We start from the raw sequence: 23560 nt of genomic DNA on the forward strand, positions 1-23560 counted from the left end.
GATTTCCCTTTACAGAAACCATGTTGACTTTTGTCCAACAAATTATGTTCTTCTACATGCTTCACAATTTTATTCTTTACTATTGTTTCGACTAATTTGCCCGGTACTGAAGTTAGACTTACCGGTCTGTAATTGCCAGGATCGCCTCTAGAGCCCTTTTTAAATATTGGTGTCACATTGGCTACCTTCCAGTCATTAGGTACGGAAGCCGATTTAAAGGATAGGTTACAAACCACAGATAATAGTTCAGCAATTTCCCATTTAAGTTCTTTTAGAACCCTTGGATGAATGCCATCCGGTCCCGGAGATTTGTTAACATAAAGTTTTTCTATTTGTTCCAAAACCTCCTCTAATGACACTTCAATCCGGGACAGTTCCTCAGATTCATCACCCACAAAGGACGGTGCAGATTCGGGAATCTCCCCAACGTCCTCAGCCGTGAAGACTGAAGCAAAGAAATCATTTAGTTTCTCTGCAATGGCTTTATTGTCCTTGATTGCTCCTTTTATAGCTCCCTCTCCCTCCATTTCTGGTACTCGTTTTTGCACATTTTCCCATTCCAATCTCTCTTCTTTGATAGGGGAGCGGGTTTGCCCGCAGTATTCAAGGGGTGAGCGGGTGTACCATGGATTTCCATAGAGGCATTATGATACTTTCCATGCTATGATTAGGGATGCAAACGGGTAACCTTAACGGGCGATGCTTACCGGGTAATGGTTAACCGTTCCCCGAGAGAACCACTCCGCCTGCCGCCTGCCGCAGGTGAACGGCTGCTCCAGCCCCGTGGGGCTGCAGGCTCCCAGCCCAAGTGGTCCGGGAGCCGACAGCCTCGTGCCAGGGGCGGGGGGAAGGGGCTGGCAGCCCTTACCCCCCCACACACACTTCCATCCAGCACCCCCCCCCCCGACGCTGGGCTAGCTGGTTAAGCAGTTGAATGGGATTTTGCACCCCTAGGAGCCAGCTCCGTCCCTGCGGCTTTCCTCGGGGTCCCCCCCCGGTGCGGGTTGGGCCCCTCGTGGGGGGCTGCCCGACTGGGTGGGGCGTGTTCCTGGGGGGGGGATCCTCACGTGACATCACCTTTAATGACAGACTTTGCTCTCTCCCGGCCTGCCCCCCCCCATGGAGGGGGAGTTTGCAGGGAGACCCCCCCCAGCTCACCCCCCCATCACTTGGCTGGGGCAGCTGTGCCCCCCCCATGGAGGGGGAGTTTGCAGGGAGACCCCCCTCAGCTCACCCCCCCATCACTTGGCTGGGGCAGCTGTGCCCCCCCCATGGAGGGGGAGTTTGCAGGGAGACCCCCCTCAGCTCACCCCCCCATCACTTAGCTGGGGCAGCTGTGCCCCCCCCATGGAGGGGGAGTTTGCAGGGAGACCCCCCCCCCAGCTCACCCCCCCATCACTTGGCTGGGGCAGCTGTGCCCCCCCCATGGGCGTCGCCCTTAGCAACGCTGCACTCCCCCCTCCCCTCTGTTTTGCGCCCCCCCCCTTGGGACCAGCTGGGGTCACTCGGGGAAGCTGCAAACTCTACCCCCCTCCCCTTGGGCTGCAGAGCCGCCTCCTTGGTTCTGGCCCCGCCCCCTCGGCCCTAGCCCCGCCCCCTCTGACTCCGGCCCCGCCCCTGCACAACCCGCCGGATTCGCGCTCTGCGCTCCCTGGTCCCTCCGGCCGCCCCGTAGCGGGAGGCGAGCGGGCAGTCAGACCGCGCGGTGCGCATGCGCATGAGCCTCCCCTCCCCCCCCCCCCGGCTTCCGCTATGACCCGGAAGCGGAAAGTCCCGGTAGCGACCGCGGCGGCGCGAGAGGCTTGGCGACGCGTGTGTGAGAGCGGGAGAGGAGCGGCGGCGCCATGTGAGGCCGGGGGGGCCCGAGTGGGGGGGGCGGGGATGCGCGGGGGGACTGGGGTGTGAGTGGGGGGGCGGGAGAGGAGGGGGCGGGGGCTGTGAGTGGGGGAGGGGCCGAGGAGGAGGGGGCGGGGGCTGTGAGTGGGGGGGCGGTAGAGGAGGGGGCGGGGCTGTGAGTGGGGGAGGGGCCGAGGAGGAGGGGGCGGGGCTGTGAGTGGGGGGGGCGGGAGAGGAGGGGGCGGGGCTGTGAGTGGGGGGGGCGGGGGCTGGAGGGGGATCCTGGCGGGCGAGGGGGGCGGGGTTGTGAGTGGGGGGGGGCCGAGGAGGAGGGGGCGGGGCTGTGAGTGGGGGAGGGGCCGAGGAGGAGGGGGCGGGGCTGTGAGTGGGGGGGGCGGGAGAGGAGGGGGCGGGGCTGTGAGTGGGGGGGGCGGGGGCTGGAGGGGGATCCTGGCGGGCGAGGGGGGCGGGGTTGTGAGTGGGGGGGGGGGCCGAGGAGGAGGGGGCGGGGCTGTGAGTGGGGGGGGCGGGGCTGTGAGTGGGGGAGGGGCCGAGGGGGCGGGGGCTGGAGGGGGATCCTGGCGAGCGAGGGGGGCGGTTTCCCTCCAAACACCAGAGCTGAGCCGCGCCCCCTGCTGGCGGGATCAGGGTCGGGGAAGGCTCCTTGATCGAGTGCTCGCTCCCCCCCCCCCCATGGGGCATTGGCCCAGGAGCCTCCCTCCCGGGCGCTGCGGGCAGCGAGCGCCGGGGCAAAGGGAGGTTTATTAACCCTTCTCCTGCCTGGGGACGCTGGGGAATCCTCGCTCCCCCTCCCCCCCCCCCGTGTCAGGTAGCAAGCGGTGGGTGGAGGGGGGGAAGCTGGTGCTGGGTGGAACCGGCGGGTTTCCCCCAGCACCGTCTGGGCGTGGGGCAGAGCGGCAGCATCTGGGAGCCAGTGCAAACCGGGACGGCTTAGGCGCCCCCCGGCAGCTAACCCTGCTGCGGCTCTGCATTCTAAACGTAGTAGGAGCCGGGCTGCTGCAGGCCCCGTTCCTACTATGTTTAAAAGGCAAAGCCGCAGCGGGGGTAGCGCGTGCCCACCCCCATCGACTAATCGATAGATATTCCATTGACAACTCGATTAGCTGCAATTTAACATCCCTGCTCCTGACTGGACAATGAGAGAGTGTGTTTGTGCAGGGAACTAGTTCTTCCCCTGCCCCCTCAGCCTCTCTCCCATACAGGCCAAAGCACATGCCGCCTGCTTTGCCTGACACTGCCAAGGGGTCCCGCGACGGGCAGCCCCCAGGCCAGCCATAGAGTCCCTCTAAGCTAGGAATCTCTTCGTCCTGCAGGGACACCCCAGATGGGGCGGCAGGAGGAGGAGGGAATGGCAGACGTTCCATGAATGTCGCATCTTCCCCCTTCTGCGCCTGCAGGAGCCTCTTAAACAAACCCAAGAGTGAGATGACGCCCGAGGAGCTGCAGAAGCGGGAGGAGGAGGAGTTCAACACGGGGCCCCTGTCCGTCCTCACCCAGTCGGTCAAGAACAACACCCAGGTGCTGATCAACTGTCGCAACAATAAGAAGCTGCTGGGCCGTGTCAAAGCCTTTGACAGGTGCGATTTCCTTCCTGCGTACATTTAACTGCTGAGGCCCTTCCCTGCCTGCCTGACCTTGGGGGCTGCGGTTTGGGCCTGCCCCATTCCCTGGCAGCAAGAGCAGAACGGCCCCTCACCCGTTTCACAGGACAGATCCAAGGGGTGTGGACAGTGGTTAGTACTGTGGGGGCTGGGATCCAGGATTCCTATGTTCTGTTCCTTGTTGTGGGAAGGAGGCCTATTGGTTAGTGGCATGGTGGGGCCACTAGGACTCCTGGGATGTATTTCCAGGTCAGAGAGGATGGCTGATTCCAACAGGAATAAACACAGTGCCCCAGGTTCCACCGGGGTGGGCCTAGCAGAGCAGGTCAGATGCTGTAAAGCAGCCTTCTCGCCAGCCGCCGGTTCTAGGTTGTCAGTCTGTCCTCTCAGCTCAGCTGCTGTGTCCCTGAATCGCTGACCCCTCCCCCCGGCTCTCTCTGCCCAGGCACTGCAACATGGTGCTAGAGAACGTCAAGGAGATGTGGACGGAGGTGCCCAAGAGCGGCAAGGGCAAGAAGAAATCGAAGCCCGTCAACAAGGATCGTTACATCTCCAAGATGTTCCTGCGGGGGGATTCGGTCATTGTGGTGCTGAGGAACCCCCTCATCGCCGGCAAATAGAACTGGCCCCAGGCCCCAGCCTGACCCAGAGCTGGGCTGGGCGGGGAACCTGCCTCCAGCCGTTTGGGACGTACTCTGCTGGTTGCATCACTCTTGGAGACCGTCCTGTTCAGATACAACTTTGCTGAGCTCTCCCCAGGTGCCTGTACCTCCCTTCTTAGCCCTTAGAGCATGGAGGGCTGAGCACAGCCCTCTCTCCCCTCCCCCACCGGCTGCCTCTGGCTCCCCCTTGCCCTGGGATTACAGGATTTCTGGGAGCAGAGCTGGTCAGGTGACCCCAGCTGTTGCAGGCCCATCCTAGGCTGCTGCCGCCCCCCCACGACCTTCGCCCCCCCCTGCCCAGAGCTGCAAGGAGCTGCTGTCCTGGTGCCACCAGATCCCTGGATCAACTCGTAGCCTGGCTGCTTGGTGCTGCAGCCTCAGCTGGTTTGGGGTGGGGAGGCTCTGGGGAGATGAGAAGCTCTTCGGTCCTTGGGGTGCCTCTCCCAATGGGCCTACTCTCAGGCTCAGTTGCTGGGAGCGCGCGGTGCCGCGGTTTCCCTAGGGTGCTAGGAACAGAGAGAAGCCCTGGAAGTAGCAGCCTGACAGCCAAGGGGGACCAGCTCAGCTGAATTGTCTCTGAACTGCTCTTTAGAGGGGAGCCCGCTGCCCTGGGGATTTCAGTCTCCGCTTCCGCCAGCCAGACCCGCAGCCGTTCTGCTGAGTTTGTGCGTCCAGCTGAGCGAGGCGCAGGACTGGCTGGGCCAGGGAAGCCGAGTGAGCCCTGACATTTCCGGTGCAACTAGCTGAAGGGGATTTGTACGTCCACGCTGGGTCCCGTGGGTCGTTCCTTCCTATTCTGCTCAGCTGCAAAGCAGGACAGGGACTCACGGCCTTTCCCCTCAACGTGAACCCCCAGATGCTACCAGGAGTGGGGGAAAGCCACACCTGGGGCAGCCTTCCGGCTGATCGGTGCAGAAATCCTTGGTGTCGACAGTTCCCTGGCCCCGGCCCTGAGCCTTCAGCTGCCCCAGCATCCTTGTTTCAGCAGCAGGGCCTTGTGCGTTGTAGCCAGTCTCCAGGGCAGCTCCCCTCCTTGCAGTGAGCCAGTGACACGAGGGCCTTTTGTAATAAACAGCTCAATTTCTCTGGCTGTCTCTTGCCTGCCTCAGGTGGGGCGGTAGCACAGCTGGTGATGTGGGGTGGATCTTGCTGGCAATTGGGGGTGGGGGGAGGCTAGGCTGCTGGCAGACGCTGTGCCAAGTGAGCTAGGCTGGGGCGAGGAAGGGCTGCTGCTGGCTGGGAGGCCGAAGGCCTGTTCCAGAGTTCGATGTGTTCCTCCGCCTCCCCTCGGGAAAGGGGGGGACCCGCATCCTTTAAACTTGGGTTCACATCCCCTCCCTTGGTGGCAACAGGCTGTTTGGCTGCTTCTGTGGGTTGTGAACCAGCGGGCGCTCGGGGGTAAATTCTTCCCTGCCTTGTGGCCCTGGCCCGTCCCCTCCCCTGAGCTGGTCTCTGTGATGAGCAAGGGGGGGCCAGATGCCACAAGGAGAGGTGAGCCGTGGGTAGGGCAGGGCAGGCCACGGGGGTGGGGGGGGGGGGGGCTGCAGAGTTGGCACAAAGGATGCAGGGCTGGGTCCAGACAGCGGTTCCAGGGCCCTGCAGCCTGGTGGCTTCTGTCTGTCAGCTGCAGGCTGGGCTGATGTGCCCTACACTGTCAACACAGGTGGGGGTGGGGGCTGCCTCTGTAGGGATGGGAACAGCTGCCCCTATGGGGGGAGAGGGAGATCTCCCCCCCTCCTTTACAGTGGCCACCGCGGAGCAGCTGAGGGGCCCGTCTGGCCTTGGGGGGGAGCTATGAATGGGGTCTCATTTCCCACCCCCTGAGCCAGCCACGCCTCCCGGATCAGAGCTGGTGCCGGTCGCTAGGAAAGGCCCCGTCCCATTCCTCACCCTGGGGCTGGATTGGCACCAGCACCCACTGGAGAAGCAGTTCTCAAGCGGATCTGGACCGTGAGCAAGTTTCCAAAGGGGTGGGGGGAGCCACCTGCCGCCAGCTCACCTCCACGGGCCCCCCACACCTGCAAGGATCTGCCCCCGAGTTGGTAAAAAAAAAATTTCCTCTGGGTTTTGTTTTTATGTTCTAGGCCGTTGAATGTGGCTCTTCAGCCAAACGCTGGGCACAGGTGGGCTGGAGGGGAGCCTCGGAAAGAGGAGGTGGGACCCCCTGGGATGGAGAGGAAAGGTCCCATTCCTGCTCGCCCCCGAGCCAGCTGTGCATGGGGCCACCGTGAGGCGGCATCGCCCCCCACGGTCTCAGTCTGCGCTCGCCTCGGCCCAGCTGCTTAGCCAGGGACACACACACCCCCCCGCCCCGTTCCGCTCTCAATGTGACTTTGTGGTGCTCACCCAGAACAGCCCCTTAGCCGCCGGGCCGGATCGGTTACACCTGGGGGGGCCCAGCCCCCCGCTGCCGCCAGGGGGATGAATTATTGAACAGGGGACAGATGGGCTGCTTGGCAGGGCGTTGACTCAGCCGGGGCCCGAGCCCTGGGCTGGGGTGGGGCTGGTGGGAAGGGGTGACAGTGGGGGCAGGGAGCAGCTACTTATGTGTGACCAGATGCAACCCACCCAGTGCTGGCCGACACTGGATCTGGCTGGTCTGAGCCCCTGCGAGGCTCGTCGGGCCAGCTGGGCATCAGCCCCTCCCTGAGATCTGGGGTGGGTTGGAGTTGGACCCCCTGCAGGAGAGGGGCTCTTCCCAGCCCCTCCTCCCCAAGGTCCTGGGCTCTGACTCGCAGGGGTGGGGGGCTGGATTCCAGCTTGGGGGACTGCCCTGATGTCACCCCTCTGGATCTTGACAAGCCTGGAGTGGGGAAGGGATGCAGAGCTGCAGCAGCAAGGCAGATGGGGGTCAGTGGCCCCCCGCACAAAGCCATAGGGCTCCGGCCGCACTCTGGCTCGGCCAGGATCCCAGTGGGCGAGGGGTCGACCCTCTGAGCTCCAGCCCGGCTCGGGTGTCAGGCTCACCTTGCGATAAGGCGGTGCTGGCTCAGCCGCCCTGGCCTGCCGCTGCTCTGCCTCCTCCCAGCCAGATGCCCTCCCCGCCCCCCACCGCCACCTTCGGGGGAGACGAAGGCAAAGCACTTGACAGAGCGAAATCCAAGCCGCGGCCTGCGCCGAACCTGAGCCGTGCCATCGAGCGGGTTCCTCTCACCCGGCGCGTGGCGGAGAGGCCCAGCGAAGACCAGAGAACGAGCAGACTCGATAGTCCCAGGTGGGCGGGGGAGAAGGCGGCACGGGCTGGTCACACCGGGGGAGTCGAGGAAGCCTGTTGTACTAGCCCCGGGGGCCAGCAGCAGGTCTAACGGGTGACACAGGAGGCAGGTGGGACTCAGGGCCCTAAATTTCTCTCAGGGGATCTGGCCCCAGCCCTGGAGCTGATGGGACAGAGATTGCTCACCTAGCACTGAGATGCAGCCACCTCTGGGGCAGGGGCATGGTCGCGGTGTGTTAGATACCGGGTAGGATTGGCTGTGGGCACAGTCCCATGGTCAGGCTCTATGGGCCGGGTGCTGCATACACACCTAGGGTGGATGCTGCCATTTGAAGCACGTGTGCCTCCACCGGGCCTGGGACCCTGTGTGCTCATCACGGCCTGCCCACACCTCTTCTCCCCCCCCCCCCCCCCTGCACAGCTGGGGGGAGAACCAGGGGTCTCTGCAGGCTCTGGTCAGAGATGCCAAATAGAGCTGTGGTGTCGCAGCGCCCCCTGGTGGGAAACCACACAGCCCGGCACTGCCCCGCACACGGGAACACTCACACACGCAGCCCGGCACCGCCCCGCACACGGGAACACACACACACGCAGCCCGGCACCGCCCCGCAAACGGGAACACACACACACGCAGCCCGGCACCGCCCCGCACACGGGAACACTCACACACGCAGCCCGGCACCGCCCCGCACACGGGAACACTCACACACGCAGCCCGGCACTGCCCCGCACACGGGAACACACACACACGCAGCCCGGCACCGCCCCGCACATGGGAACACTCACACACGCAGCCCGGCACTACCCTGCACATGGGAACATTCACACACGCAGCCCAGCACCGCCCCGCACACGGGAACACTCACACATGCAGCCCGGCACTGCCCCGCACACGGGAACACACACACGCAGCCCGGCACCGCCCCGCACATGGGAACACTCACACACGCAGCCCGGCACTACCCTGCACATGGGAACATTCACACACGCAGCCCGGCACTGCCCCGCACACGGGAACATTCCCGCACACGCAGCCCGGCACCGCCCCGCACACGGGAACACTCACACACGCAGCCCGGCACTGCCCCGCACACGGGCACATTCACACACACGCAGCCCGGCACCGCCCCGCACACGGGAACACTCACACACGCAGCCCGGCACCGCCCCGCACACGGGAACGCTCACGCAGCCCGGCACTGCCCCGCACACGGGCACATTCACACACACGCAGCCCGGCACCGCCCCGCACACGGGCACATTCACACACACGCAGCCCGGCACCGCCCCGCACACGGGCACATTCGCACACACGCAGCCCGGCACCGCCCCGCACACGGGCACATTCGCACACACGCAGCCCGGCACCGCCCCGCACACGGGCACATTCACACACACGCAGCCCGGCACCGCCCCGCACACGGGAACACACACACACACAGCCCGGCACCGCCCCGCACACAGGAACGCTCACGCAGCCCGGCACTGCCCCGCACACGGGCACATTCACACACACGCAGCCCGGCACCGCCCCGCACACGGGCACATTCGCACACACGCAGCCCAGCACCGCCCCGCACACGGGCACATTCACACACACGCAGCCCGACACCGCCCCGCACACGGGAACACACACACACACAGCCCGGCACCGCCCCGCACACGGGAACGCTCACGCAGCCCGGCACTGCCCCGCACACGGGCACATTCACACACACGCAGCCCGGCACCGCCCCGCACACGGGCACATTCACACACACGCAGCCCGGCACTGCCCCGCACACGGGCACATTCGCACACACGCAGCCCGGCACCGCCCCGCACACGGGCACATTCGCACACACGCAGCCCGGCACTACCCCGCACACGGGCACATTCGCACACGCGCAGCCCAGCACTGCCCCGCACACAGGCACATTCGCACACGCGCAGCCCGGCACTGCCCCGCACACGGGAACACACACACGCAGCCCAGCACTACCCCACACACGGGAACACACACACATGCAGCCCGGCACTGCCCCGCACACGGGAACACACACACATGCAGCCCGGCACCGCTCCGCACACGGGAACACTCACACACGCAGCCCAGCACTACCCCGCACACAGGCACAGTCACACACACACAGCCCGGCACTGCCCCGCACACGGGAACACTCACACACGCAGCCCAGCACTACCCCGCACACAGGCACAGTCACACACACGCAGCCCGGCACCGCCCCGCACACGGGAACACACACACAGCCCGGCACCGCCCCGCACACGGGAACACACACGCAGCCCAGCACCGCCCCGCACACGGGAACACACACACGCAGCCCGGCACCGCCCCGCACACGGGAACACACACACATGCAGCCCGGCACTGTCCCGCACACGGGAACACACACACATGCAGCCCAGCACCGCCCCACACACGGGAACACACACACACACAGCCCGGCACTGCCCCGCACATGGGAACACACACACACGCAGCCCGGCACCGCCCCGCACACAGGAACACACACACACGCAGCCCGGCACCGCCCCGCACACGGGAACACACACACACGCAGCCTGGCACCGCCCCGCACACGGGAACACACACACACGCAGCCTGGCACTGCCCCGCACACGGGCACATTCCCACACACGCAGCCCGGCACCGCCCCGCACACGGGCACATTCGCACACACGCAGCCCGGCACCGCTCCGCACACGGGCACATTCACGCACACGCAGCCCAGCACCGCCCCACGCTAAACCGTTCCCAGGTTCCCTGCCTGCTTGCTCCCCCCAGTTCTCCCGGATGGATGGAGCAGCTCTGAATTCAGCAGGGTGATGCCTTTAATGAGAGCAGCTGGATTCCCTGCCCGGAGGGCCCCACCAGCCCGGGCCGAGGGTCCCAGAGGGTCGATTTAAGGGCCAGTCCAGAGTCTGCGCCATGTAGCCACAAACGGCCGCTTGCTGAAGCCCTGAGAGAAATTCCATCTCTGCCGGCACCTCGTCCAGCGAACCCCGGAGGGCCTTTTTGTGCTGCTTTTCTCCTGCCCGGCTAAGGACAGGCTGGCCAGTCCCCTCTGGGGTGTCCTGTGCTCGGGGTGGGGTGTCCAGCTTCTCCCCCCGCCCCATCCACACCTAGAGCAAAGACGTCCGGGGAGGGGGGGTGTTGCTACTGGGCATCAGCTTGGCTAAAAGGCCCATGGCTGGCTCTGGCAGAATGGCTCAGTGGTTAGAGCAAGAGCTGAGGGTCAGGATACCTGGGTCCTAGGCCCTGCTTCGTGCACTGTTGGTATGTGACCCCTGCATCTGGGGAGGCTGGGCGTGAGCACTGGATGCTCCCAAGAATTGGGAGGCAGAGGGTATCGCTGGTGCCTGGTCTGTGGCTCGGTCCTGTGTCTACCTGAGGCTCTCTTGCCTCAGGCCCGTCCTTCAAGGCCTCCCCCCAAAGCGGTGGAATGAGGGTAAAAGGTTGGGGCGCTGAGCTGGGGTGGGAGCAGGCAGAGGAGCCGGCTGGGTGGGTTCAGCGGGGAAGGGGATGGGTGAGGCTTTGGGGCAGAATGTTGGGGGCGTGGCTATGATTCTGGCACCCAAGGTGGGAGGGGCCACCACCCGTGGTGTAGTGCAGGCAGGGGTCTCAAACCCATGGCCTAGCTATGGCCCCAGCAGCTTCGCAGTCCAGCCTGCGCGCAGCTGCTGGCACATGAGACCTGGGGGGCAAGGGGGTGTCTGTATCCTAAGCCCTACCCCTGCTCTGACCAGGCCTCGCCTGGGAGAAGGCGGCGGAGGGGACCCAGCTCCTGCAGCCGGTCCCAGCCTGCCCAGGGTCCCACCGGCCCATCCACACACGGGGCACCGTCCCGTCCGTAGGACAGCTGGGTGCAGGCCTGGGGTGGGGACGCCCCGAACCAGGGACGCGCTGGCGGCAGCCCAGAGCTAGCAGCCGGAAGCTGCTCTAGTCCCACTGGGGGTCAAATTATTTGGGGCCAGCAGGTGGGGACGGGAGGGAACGTGCAGAGACCCCCTTCCCTTCTCTTCCCTTCCCTTCCCTTCCCTTCCCCGGAGTTCTGCTAGGAGGGGGATGCGAGGATTGGCACTGGCCCTATGGCACATTGAGTTTGAGACCCCCTGGTCTAAAGGGGTCCTGGGTTCTTCTCCCATCTGTCCGGGCCAGAATTGGGGAGTCACATTCCCCCGGGGAGCAGTGAGTCTCGACAGCCTCCGTGAGCCCAGCAATGCAAAAGAGGGGCCCTCGTCACTTCCCCGGCAGGGAGCTGTTCCGTCTGGGCTGCCCGGCCCTGTCGGACGTGGTGAGCCCAGAGGCAGAGAGCTTTCCTGGGACGGAGGCGGGCGAGGGGCGCGCAGCGCAGGAGATGGCGGCCGTGAAGGCCTGGCGGAAGGAGCGCATGCGGAAGACGTACACCACGGGGTTGATGGCGGAGTTGGCGTGGGAGAGGACGATGGCCGCCAGCACCAGCGTGCCAGGAATGGGGCAGCCGGGGCAGAAGAGCCGCACGGCGTTGATGACGTGGAGGGGCAGCCAGCAGAGGGCGAAGCAGAAGAGGACGATGAAGAGCGAGGTGGCCAGCCGCAGCTCCTTGCGCAGGACGCGGCGGCGCCGGGCCTGCCGGCTCACGTCCACCTCCCGTTCGGCCACCTTGCGGATCTGCCGCTTGGCCTCCAGGAAGATGCGGCCGTAGAGGACCAGCATGGCGGCCAGCGGCAGCAGCATGCAGGCCAGGAAGTTGAAGTAGACCTTGTAGGTCTCCTCGATGAAGGCGTTGAAGACGCAGGGCCCGTCGGGCGGGAAAGGCTTGTGCCAGCCCATGAGGGGCAGCGAGCCGATCACGGTGGCCAGCACCCAGCTGCCCAGGATGGCCAGGAGCGCGTTGTGGGGCGTCATGAGGGACAGGTAGCGGAAGGGCTTGAGGATGGAGATGTACCGCTCCACCGCGATGGCCAGCAGGCCGAAGACCGAGGCCTGCGTGAAGACCAGCAGGGTGCAGAGCATCAGCAAACACAATGTCGGCTGGCCCTGCGGCAGCCCCACGTCCGCCAGCTGGGCACAGGGGATGGCCACGGCCCCCACCAAGACGTCGGCCACGGCCAGCGAGACCAGGAAGTGGTTGGTCACCACGGCGCGCAGCTTCCGGTCCCGCAGGATGACGGTGCAGATGAAGAGGTTGCCCGCGATGGACAGCACGGCCGTGGCGCTCTCCATCAGGAAATATGGCACATCCAGGCCGGGCGAGCTCCCGTTCGAGGCCCCCAGGTGGGGTGGAGCAGGGATGGACGGGAAGGACCAATTGGGGAAAGTGTCCAGGGTAGCTGGGACTCCGGTCATGTCCTTCCAGGCTCCTCGCGGGGCCCTCAGCGCCCCCGAGTCTCCGTGCTCCATCTGGGCAGCTGCAAGGAGGAAAACCAGAGCTCAGTCTATGGCCAACCCGTGCCAGGGGGCTGGGCTACGGGGGCTGAACTCTGCCGGTCGATTGGGTAAGGAGGCAGCTCCAGTCTGACCTGACCTGTGGTTTGCACATCACGCCAGAGGATCTGATGGACCCCAGTGATCTAGGACAGTGGTGCGCAACCTTTTTTGATCTGCGACTCCCACGCTGTAGGGACCGCCAACTGCCGGGCCCAGCCTCCATCCGGCCGGATCTAAGCGCCGTGTGTCCACACCTAGCCCCCACCCAGCTGGTTCTAAGTCTCACGACCCCTTGGGAAGACATCTGTGACCCCCCTGGGGGGTCGTGACCCATGGGTTGCGCACACTGGTCTAGGACAGTGGTGTTTCTCAACCGGTGGTACAAGTACCACTAGGGGTACCCGAGAGAAGTCTGGGGGGTACATCAACACAACTGAAAATTGGAGAAAACTGAATGTATGTTGTAAGCTTTACGGCGCTTTGTTAGTTTTGTCCTTTTTACACCCAAACATTTCATCGCCCGCCCGGCTCCGATTAAGTTGTTTGAACAAATGTGTTGCAAAGGTAGAAAAAAAAACGTGTCTGAAAACTGTAGGTACTGGGGGTACTTTATTAAGAAAGGTTGAGAGACACTGAGCTAGGAAAGGGAGCTGGAGAAGGCCCCGTTCTCCTGCTCCTGAGAGCTAAGGCCCCGAGGTGCGGGAGTCAGAGGGACACTGGATGACCCCACCCTGTGTGCAGTAGCTATCGAGGGGCTGTGCCCACACCCAGCAGGCAACCCCTTATTCCCGGATCATAGTTTGAGGCTGCGGCTTCCATTAACAGGGAGGGAGCCGCTGGCCTGGCTCCTCCGTCCCTGGCAGTTTTCTCGAGCCAGGTGAGCTGTTAGTCAATACGATCTCTAGCTCAGCTGGGAATTAATCCGGTGGCGCCCCATGGCCTGGGTCACCCAGGAGTCAGCCTAGACCAGCCGGGCAACCCAGGCTCATGAGTGGCCTCCATCTCAATGGGCCGCAAGGCGGTGGGAACCCAGGGGGTCTCCCGGGGCAGGGCGGTTTGCTCAGGGAGCTGGTGTGTCTGGAATGTGCAGGGTGCCAATGGAACCGTGGCAGCGCTGTGATTGGCTGCCGTGGGAGCGCCCGGCTCTCACAGGCAGCGCTGTGATTGGCTGCCATGGGAGTGCCCGGCTCTCACAGGCAGTGCTGTGATTGGCTGCCGTGGGAGCGCCCGGCTCTCACAGGCAGCGCTGTGATTGGCTGCCGAGGGAGCACCCGGCTCTCAAAGGCAGCACTGTGATTGGCTGCCGAGGGAGCACCCGGCTCTCACAGGCAGCGCTGTGATTGGCTGCCGTGGGAGCGCCCAGCTCTCACAGGCAGCGCTGTGATTGGCTGCAGAGGGAGCACCCGGCTCTCACAGGCAGCGCTGTGATTGGCTGCAGTGGGAGCGCCCAGCTCTCACAGGCAGCGCTGTGATTGGCTGCAGAGGGAGCGCCCGGCTCTCACAGGCAGCGCTGTGATTGGCTGCAGTGGGAGCGCCCAGCTCTCACAGGCAGCGCTGTGATTGGCTGCAGTGGGAGCGCCCGGCTCTCACAGGCAGCGCTGTGATTGGCTGCCGTGGGAGCGCCCAGCTCTCACAGGCAGCGCTGTGATTGGCTGCAGAGGGAGCACCCGGCTCTCACAGGCAGCGCTGTGATTGGCTGCAGTGGGAGCGCCCAGCTCTCACAGGCAGCACTGTGATTGGCTGCAGAGGGAGCACCCAGCTCTCACAGGCAGCGCTGTGATTGGCTGCAGAGGGAGCACCCAGCTCTCACAGGCAGTGCTGTGATTGGCTGCAGAGGGAGCACCCGGCTCTCACAGGCAGTGCTGTGATTGGCTGCCGTGGGAATGCCCGGCTCTCACAGGCAGCGCTGTGATTGGCTGCCGAGGGAGCACCCGGCTCTCACAGGCAGCACTGTGATTGGCTGCCGAGGGAGCACCCGGCTCTCACAGGCAGCACTGTGATTGGCTGCCGTGGGAGCGCCCAGCTCTCACAGGCAGCGCTGTGATTGGCTGCAGAGGGAGCGCCCGGCTCTCACAGGCAGCGCTGTGATTGGCTGCAGTGGGAGCGCCCAGCTCTCACAGGCAGCGCTGTGATTGGCTGCAGAGGGAGCACCCAGCTCTCACAGGCAGCGCTGTGATTGGCTGCTGAGGGAGCACCCAGCTCTCACAGGCAGTGCTGTGATTGGCTGCAGAGGGAGCACCCAGCTCTCACAGGCAGCGCTGTGATTGGCTGTAGAGGGAGCACCCGGCTCTCACAGGCAGTGCTGTGATTGGCTGCCGTGGGAATGCCCGGCTCTCACAGGCAGTGCTGTGATTGGCTGCCGTGGAAGCGCCAGGCTTTCACAGGCAGTGCTGTGATTGGCTGCTGCGGGAGCGCCCAGCTCTCCCAGGCAGCGATGTGATTGGCTGCCATGGGAGTGCCCGGCTCTCCCAGCCAATGTGCAGGAGGTGCCGATGGAACTGTGGCCACACTGTGATTGGCTGCCGCAGGAGCACCCAGCTCTCACAGGCAGCGCTGTGATTGGCTGCAGAGGGTGCGCCCAGCTCTCCCAGGCGGTTGTGTGCAATCAGCACATCCCTCCCTTTGCACCTGTCCGTCCTTTCGTGTGTGTGTCCCGGGAGTAATCCCGGTAGGAAAAAGGCCACGTGGACGGAAAGCAGCAGAATCTGTCAGCCCTGCACGTGGGCAACGGTGAACAAATTGTCCCATAGGCCACACAGAGCCCTGATGGGCCCCAAATTGCCCACCACTGGCCTAGATGGACACAACGGCCCTGGACGCTCTGGCCCAGGGGAGATGTTGGAGCCAGGTTGAAGCAAGAGGCAAGTGCACAGGGTGGGTGGTGGAGTCGTGGTGTGTGAGGTGGGGGGGTAAGACATTCATCCCACTTGCGGTGCCTGTCGGCTGGGCAGGGAGGGCGTGTCGACACTGCCGTTATTTCGAAAGAACAAGCGGAGCGGCCACACCATCCAGCCTGTTCTTTCGAAATAACAGCTCCTGCTTGCGATGGGGAAGAGCCTGAAAGACACCCTGAAGTGATAGCTGCCCGCTCACCCAGTACGGTGAGGCCCCTTTGGCTGACACTCTCGAGTCACTTTTGTATCGTTGCAAATGTTGCCACCTCGCAGTTTCTCTCTTTATTGATGTGTGATGCCACGTGTCTAAAGAGAGGAACTTGGCTACCCAAAGGGGAACTTGGCTGCCCCTCTCAAGTTTTTTGAGTGAGGTAGGTTCTTATTTTTGCTCAGTCTCAGGTAGCACCCAGGTCCCCTCCTGCTTCACAGCTGGACCAAGCATGAGCTCCTGTCAGCCCTTGCAGCCTTTTATAGGGGCCTGCCTGGCCCTGATTGGCTGACTGCTCCCTGCCCTGATTGGCCAGGGTTCCACAAGTCTCCTCTGGCTCACCTGTAACCCTCTCCCTGCTGGAGTGGATGACAGCACCACTACACCTCAGCATGGGTTAAGTGCAAATTGATGCTGAATGAATTTTCTGTGGAGTTAAGGGTCACAGAACTAGCGCCATCTGGGCAGAGGTTTGAACCAGGCACCGTGACCCGATGAGGGCGGGAGACACGAGATCACAGAGAAACAGGCCCGGACGGAGAGAAAGGGGGAGGCAGGAAAGCCGAGGAGACTGTACATGCAGAAAAATACAGAGAGAGATGTTTAGGGTTGGCTAAAGAGGGTTTGGGGTGGGGGACTGTACGCTAAGAAATGGCTTTTTTGCGTCTTGATTCCCTCTGATGTTCAGAGCCAGGACTTTGTACATTCCTGGGCAATCAACAAGGCGACATCGAAGAAAATCCAACACTCCATCAATGTCTGTCTCCCTGGAACCTCCCCAGAGCTTGGGTCAAAAAGGGGCCATGATATTTATCATGCAAGGCAGGCCCGGGCGTCTGCTGTGCACCTTTGCATGGGTGTTTGCACTGTGCAAGGCCCTGCTAGACCCCGGAGTCAAAGACGGCACAAGGCGGGGGGCCGTCTGGCACACTGCCAGTGCTCTAGAGAGAGCCAGATTCTGCTCCCAATCGCAGTGTAAACCCGAGTGATGTCATCATGGGCCGGGCGCTATTCGGGGATTCTGGAATCCAGGCGGCCGGAGGCTCTCGGCTTCTGTTTCAAGAACGACCGTTTCCAGCTATCGGATCTGTGCCCAGAAAACGGAGGCCTTGAGAGCCCCGAAGCCCCCCCGCCCGATCCATTTTAAAATCAAGATCTCGTGGCTTTTAAGAGGCCGGCAGGATTTTGAGGAGCCGACTTGTGGTTTTGTGCCGCTTGAGGCGGCAGGAGTGTTATTACTGCCCCCAAACTGAGATCAGAGCAGGATCCATCTTTGCAGAGATGCCGACTACAAAATGCTTTAGCGGCTCGGTGAGTTTTTCAAGGCAGAGGGGCTAGCTCTGCTTTTAAAAGAAGGGTCGGCACGTGAGTGGAGTAGGCACTGGTTGGCGACTCAGGACCCCTGGGTTCTGCTCCTGCCCCACGGCGTGAGCATGGCCCGACTCCCTCCCCCACTTCTCATCACTTAGAGGAGGAACTTCCCCGAAGACTGTGGGAGTGGTGCTCCCGAACTGCCTCCGGCGCCCGAGCGCTCCAGCTATTTCCAGTCACAGGCAGTGTATTGATCACAGCCGGAGAGGGGGAATTGTCATCTCAAAAAAGACACATTGGCATTGGAAACGATTCAGAAAAGGGCAACAAAAACGAGGAGGGGTTTGGAACAGGTCCCACGTGCAGAGAGATTAACAAGACTTGGATTTTTCAGTTTCGAAAAGAGGAGACTAAGCGGGCAGGGGGCGGGGCATGAGAGAGGTCTATAAAATCATGACAGGTGTGGAAAAAGTGAATAAGGAAAAGTTATTGACTTGTTCCCATAATATAAGCACGAGGGGTCACCCAATGAAATGAACAGGCAGCAGGTTTAAAACAAACCAAAGGACGTTTTTCTTCACTCAGCGCACAGTCAACCTGTGGAACTCCTCGCCAGAGGAGGTTGTGAAGACTAAGACTTTAACAGGGTTCAAAAAAGAGCTCATTAAATTCATGGAGGTGAGGTCTATCAATGGCTATTAGCCAGGATGGTAGGAATGGTGTCCCTAGTCTCTGTTTTTCCCAGGCTGGGAAGAGATGACAGGGGAGGGATCACTGGAAAATTCCCTGTTCTGTTCCCTCCCTCTGGGGCATCTGGCCTTGGCCACTGTGGGCAGACAGGACACTGGGCTAGATGGACCTTTGCTCTGACGCGGTCTGGCTGCTCTTATGTTTTCCTCTGTTGTGGGGGGCACCTGGGCAGATCTCTCCTAAGCGGGCCCCTCTTGTTTGCTGGCTGCAGGGCACAAGGGCTTTGCCTCCTGGGACGCTTTTTGCCTGTCCTGAGTTACCAGGCTGAGTGTGGGGGGAATTGAATGGCCTGAGTTGAATGGATCTGCCGGCCGCCTCCTCTCTGAATCTACCCACGAGCCGCTGTTGCAAAAACTCACCCGCCAAGGCTGCGCGTCCATCGCTCCCACGGGGCATTGGTCCCGGGGGGATCTCGCGGGGTCAGCTGGCGGCTGGCATGTCCCCAAGCCCCGTCGCGCCAGCCCTGGCCCGGCACAGCCTGGCGCTCGGTCCGCCCACACCGGGTGTTTGCAAGGACTGGCTGTGATAAGCAGCGGGGCCTGTAGAGGCAGCTGCTTTGCCCAGTGGGAGAGAGAGCTGGGTGGACGAAGGAGGAGGGGATGTTTGTGGGTGGCGCTGAAGGGAAACAGACAGGGACTGCTGGGCGGGGCGGGGGGCCACAGGGACATGACCTGCCCCCTTTGATCCTATTGCTGCTGCACCCAAGAGGGCTCAGAGTTGCTGTTCATCATCGGGGTCAGATGGGGGAGCAACATCTTTGGGGAAGGTGCAGCCCCCCTCCCCACCATGAATTTTAGGGCAGAGAGTCTCCCTCGGTGACTCCTACATTGGGGCATTCTCCCTGCTTCCCCACAATTCCTCCCTTCGTTTCCGACCCCTTGTCTCTTCCCCATCTCCCAGGGCTGCTGTCCTCCAGGAGGTGCTGGATCCAGAGCTGGCTGCAGTTTGGGGAGGGGGCAGAACTCCCCCCACCCCGTCACGGGGCGGGCGGCTGAGCTTGCAGCTGAGCCAGAACTCAGGAAGGTGGGCTCCATTTCCCCCTTTTAGCAGCAAGACTCAACCGTAAGTGTGGCTGGATGCAAGACGAGGAGCGTGTGGCTGGTAAAGCTAACGTAGACCGGGCCTTGGACTGAAAAAAGGCCTTCCCCACTGCCTTGTGCTCCGGTTTGCCTCCATCACACCCTAAATTATGCCAGGACAATTTCCCTGGGGAGACTCGGTCTCACTTACCAGGCAAAATGTATGAAAACCAGATTGAAATTGATGGAGCGTGTCCACACACAAAGGCCGTATTGAATGAGGTTAAAAAGGAGGATAGGACAGAGGTCTATACAGTCATGGCTGGTACGGAGAAAATAAATAAGTGTTATTTACTCCTTCTCATAACACCAAATTAATTAATAGGCAGCAGATTTAAACAGACAAAAAACAGAAGGGTTTCATCACACAGTCAACCTGTGGAACTCCTTGCCAGAGGATGGTGTAAAGGACAAGACTACTACAGGGTTCAAAAAAGAGTTTGATACATTCATGGAGTACAGGTCTATCAATGGCTATTAGCCAAAATGGACAGGGATGGGGTCCCTAGTCTGTTTGTCAGAAGATGGGAATGGTCGACGGGATGGATCACTGGATGAGTCCCTGTTCTGTTTCCTCCCTCTGGGGCACCTGGCATTGGCCACTATCAGAGGACAGGACACTGGACTAGATGGACCTTTGCTCTGACCCAGTAGGGCCTTATGTTATGTTCTTACCAAGTTCCATATTTTACGGTTTTGTTAGATGAAAAGTGCAAATGTGTCCCGGGGGGGCATTCTTTCGGGTGACTGTGGGACGCACGCTGCCTCTGGGCAGTATGAAAATTGGTGACAGGAGGGAATTAAAACCCCGATCTAAGGATTCAGCCTTTGAAGCGTTGCCTTGGGTAGGGCAGGGAGGGATACACCTTTTGTCTGCCTGTGATGTGAGGGCAGATCAAAGTGTCACGGGGGACAGGCGTATCAGAAGTGCTCCTGCATGGCTTGCTTGGAGCAGAAGCTGTGAGGGCAGCCAGACCCATTGCCGGGGTTGGGGGCGGGAGGGAAGTCTCTGGAAACATGGTTGTGATTCGTTTTCCCTGGAATGCTTTTATCTTAGGACTCCATGTGCTTGCTTAGCAAGGGGGCAGCACCCGGCATTGCCTTACCAGCGATCTCGGAGCAGAGCGGGAAAGCAGGCTGCACTAGGCAGGCGGGCTTGGGCAACTCACAGCTTAGGCGGGGAGCAGTGAAGCCGGTCGGGTCTGCACCCAGGAGAGGGGAGGGCTGAGAAGCCGGGGTCTGCACTTGCTGGAGCGTGCCCTGCATGGTGACTGTTTACGCACGTGTGAGCAGGGAAGGGCGAGGACGGGAAGAGGGTTTATCCGGACCTGCTGACTCATGTTGACACTTCAGGAAGGTGCCTCGTGAGCCACTATGCAGGGGGAAGCAAGCGCCTTTTCAGCTGGCTGAAGCCACCTGTTTTGCTAACCTGATGCAACTCCAGGTCAGGAGGATGTGGGTGCAGGGTGATAGCCAAGGGGTCAGTTCCCTGCTCTGCCTCAGATTTCCTGGGTGAGTCTGTTAGTCTGTGCCTCAGTTTCCCCATCCATGCGAGGGGAGTCAGAGCAGGGCCCTGCCTCATAAGCGCATCGGTGAGGAGCAGCACACCCCAGATTGTGAGAAGCAGGGGAGAAGCAGGGGAGTGCCTAAGGCAGGGGTGGGGAACCTAAGACCTGGGGGCCAGCTGCGTCCCCTGGCTTGCCTGGATCCGGCCCCCAACGCAAAGGGATCCCCCCGCATTGGGGAAGCCCGTGCTGGTGCTCCAACCCCCCTGCCACCAACCCACAGGGCTGGAGCACACAAAATCTAGGGGCCTGAGCCCTCCTAGGCCCTGATGTGCGAGGGGAAAGTGGGGAGCGTTTTTCTCCTTCTCCGTCAGAGGCTTCTCATTTGTGTGAGGCCCCCGAGGGATTTTTCTGTGGGTCAGCGACCCCTGACCCAAAAAAGCGTCTGTCCTCTCAGCTGAGGTAAGACCTTGCACCGATTCACTAAACTGGGTTTAAAATACCGACTAGACTGGCACCTATTTCTCCGGAAGGAACGAGGGCTTTGGCTGTTGATCCGCAGAAAGGAAAATTCAGCCAATAGTTTTGAGGGTTTTTTTTAAGACGGAGCCAACTGTTTACTGTTCCGGCAAAGCAGCGCAGAGCGCTCTTATCTGGATGCGCGTCTGGTGAGCCATTTTCCAATCTCTCGCTGATCAAGGCCATTGTGAGCCGGCGTTATCGAAGAGACGCCTCATTAAACCTCATAAGAGCGAAAATGTGTAAGCGGCGTCAACCGAAAATTGTGGCCCTGAGTATACAGACGCTAAAGAAATGGGTTTGGGAGCCGAACGGGCGTGCGGCACACGTGGGGTGAACCAGAAAGTCGGGCCCAGGTCACGACATGATCCACTCAGTGCTTGCAGCCCCTGGGTGGAGTGGCGCCAGATTTACGCCGGCCTGGGCGAATGCGGTTTGAGGGCACTGCTGTTCCTTTTCTCTTCCCGGCGCTTTTCAGCTGTGAGAACTCTCCAGCGACTGAGTTAACGCCTCCTGTCGCTGAACAAATATTTGTTACTGAATAAAAATAATACACCCTGGAGTGGGGAGAAATTTCCCAAGGGTGTTTAAAGGTAACTGCTCTGTCGTCTGCTTGTATTGTGCTAGCCCCTAAGGGTGCCAGACTGGGGGGGTCAACAGCCCCCCCTGCCAGGCCCTGTACATAATGAAAAGATGATCTGATTTATGCTTGGTTACACCCGCTGGGGATCTGGCCCCATTGATCAGCTGGGACAAGGGTTCTCAGACTTTTTTTCCTGGGCCCTTTTTTGAACATATTTCAGGCTGTGATGTCACCCCTTCTACATCATACCACCCTTACTCCTGGTGGCAGCACAGCCTTCAAAACGGGGTGCCCCCCCCATAGTCTCACAACCCCCTTTTGGGTCAGGACCCCCGATTGGAGAATGGCTGGTTTAGAACCTCCCAAACGCGGTTGCTCACGGGGTTGGCTGAAGTGCCCTTGTATCCCACTGCTGGGACAAACAGTTTTTTTCCCCATGAAAAACAATGGTAAGGTGGCAAACCAGATAAGCCTTCCACAGCTGGGCGCTTTCCCACAGCCCCAGCACCAGAGAAGGAAGCCGCAGTCTCCTTCTCCGTCTCCCTCTTTTAGATACCTCTGAATCACAGAGGGGCAGTTAAATTGGAGTTAGTGGGGCCAAATCCCCAATGGAGTCAATGGGGCTACGCTGATTTACACCACTGGAGGCTGCCCCGGCCTCCTCTCCTGCGCCCCCATCCCTGCCCTTTGGCCGTAATACTACCGGCTTTCTGAGCTCTCCATAGGGACGGTCACTGGGGGAAGGGAAGGGGCAATTCCAGAGGGCTCACAATGTCACTTGGCCTCGGTAGGGTGTGGGGTGGTGCCCCCTGCTAAGTCAGAGCCCGCACACCCAGCTCGGGGCCACTCCCGGGGGCGGTGACGGGGGTTCGTGCAGGGGGCGATGCCAGGACGGAGCTGGCAAGGACCCAGCGCGCGGCACGGGGCCGGGGGGCCAGCTGGGCACAGGGAGAGCTGTCACCAGCCATGATGTCCGATGGACTGCAGCCCCTTTGACCTGGGCCCTCGCGCCCAGCTCTGGCCCCAGCCCCCCTCCTGCCCCCCAGCTCCCTCTCCTGCCCCCAGCCTTCCCCCAGCCTCCTCTCCTGCCCTCCAGCCCCCTCTCCTGCTCCCAGCCCCCTCTCCTGCCCCCAGCTCCCTCTCCTGCCCCCCAACCCCCTCTCCTGCCCCCCAGCCCCCTCTCCTGCCCTCCAGCTTCCTCTCCTGCCCCCAGCCTGCCCCCAGCCCCCTCTCCTGCCCCCCAGCTCCCTCTCCTGCCCCCCAGCCCCCTCTCCTGCCCCCCAGCTCCCTCTCCTGCCCCCAGCCTTCCCCCAGCCTCCTCTCCTGCCCCCCAGCCCCCTCTCCTGCCCCCAGCCTCCTCTCCTGCCCTCCAGCCCCCTCTCCTGCCCTCCAGCCCCCTCTCCTGCCCCCCAGCTCCCTCTCCTGCCCCCAGCCTTCCCCCAGCCCCCTCTCCTGCCCCCAGCCTCCTCTCCTGCCCTCCAGCTCCCTCTCCTGCCCCCAGCCTGCCCCCAGCCCCCTCTCCTGCCCCCCAGCTCCCACTCCTGCCCCCAGCCTTCCCCCAGCCTCCTCTCCTGCCCCCCCAGCCCCCTCTCCTGCCCCCAGCCTCCTCTCCTGCCCTCCAGCCCCCTCTCCTGCCCCCAGCCCCCTCTCCTGCCCCCAGCCTTCCCCCATCCCCCTCTCCTGCCCCCCAGCCCCCTCTCCTGCCCCCCAGCTCCCTCTCCTGCCCCCAGCCTTCCCCCAGCCTCCTCTCCTGCCCTCCAGCCCCCTCTCCTGCCCCCAGCCCCCTCTCCTGCCCCCAGCCTCCTCTCCTGCCCCCAGCCTTCACCCAGCCCCCTCTCCTGCCCCCAGCCCCCTCTCCTGCCCCCAGCCTTCCCCCAGCCCCCTCTCCTGCCCCCCAGCTCCCTCTCCTGCCCCCAGCCTTCCCCCAGCCTCCTCTCCTGCCCTCCAGCCCCCTCTCCTGCCCC

General features: G+C 62.3%; 3 protein-coding genes across 4 annotated transcripts in view; 2 read left to right on the top strand and 1 right to left on the bottom strand.

Annotated features, from left to right (window-relative positions):
- The first annotated feature begins 1686 nt into the window (after positions 1 to 1686).
- Positions 1687 to 5205, top strand: SNRPD2 (small nuclear ribonucleoprotein D2 polypeptide). The gene is made up of 3 exons (XM_075915121.1): positions 1687 to 1846; positions 3255 to 3434; positions 3904 to 5205. Coding segments are annotated over exons 1-3 (357 nt in total). The 5' UTR covers positions 1687 to 1844; the 3' UTR covers positions 4079 to 5205.
- Positions 5206 to 10085: 4880 nt separating this feature from the next.
- Positions 10086 to 18797, bottom strand: LOC106731898 (adenosine receptor A1-like). The gene is made up of 2 exons (XM_075915551.1): positions 18270 to 18797; positions 10086 to 12728 (listed from the first exon to the last, which is right to left on the bottom strand). Exons 1-2 carry the CDS (start codon positions 18304 to 18306, stop codon positions 11578 to 11580), a joined length of 1188 nt encoding a protein of 395 aa, XP_075771666.1. The 5' UTR covers positions 18307 to 18797; the 3' UTR covers positions 10086 to 11577.
- Positions 18798 to 20126: 1329 nt separating this feature from the next.
- MEIOSIN (meiosis initiator) overlaps positions 20127 to 23560 on the top strand; it is a 29436-nt gene continuing 26002 nt past the window's right edge. The window contains exon 1 of one of the 2 annotated variants that reach the window (XM_075915549.1): positions 20127 to 20433. In XM_075915549.1, coding sequence (XP_075771664.1) covers positions 20422 to 20433 — 12 coding nt within the window. In that variant the 5' untranslated portion in view covers positions 20127 to 20421. The remainder of the gene's footprint in view (positions 20434 to 23560) is intronic. The other variant, XM_075915548.1, reaches the window with a different exon arrangement.

Source organism: Pelodiscus sinensis, unplaced genomic scaffold (genome assembly GCF_049634645.1).
Source record: "Pelodiscus sinensis isolate JC-2024 unplaced genomic scaffold, ASM4963464v1 ctg34, whole genome shotgun sequence".
In the NCBI taxonomy this organism is placed as follows: Eukaryota; Metazoa; Chordata; order Testudines; family Trionychidae; genus Pelodiscus; species Pelodiscus sinensis.

Bases quoted from the DNA above. Each gene is read 5' to 3' on its own strand.
- SNRPD2 (XM_075915121.1), top strand. The intron at 3,435-3,903 runs GTGCGATTTCCT...CTCTCTGCCCAG, and splicing joins CGTGTCAAAGCCTTTGACAG to GCACTGCAACATGGTGCTAG.
- LOC106731898 (XM_075915551.1), bottom strand. From the start codon at position 18,306: ATGCCCCGTGGGAGCGATGGACGCGCAGCCTTGGCGG. The intron at 12,729-18,269 runs GTGAGTTTTTGC...TCCTCCTTGCAG, and splicing joins TGGACGCGCAGCCTTGGCGG to CTGCCCAGATGGAGCACGGA.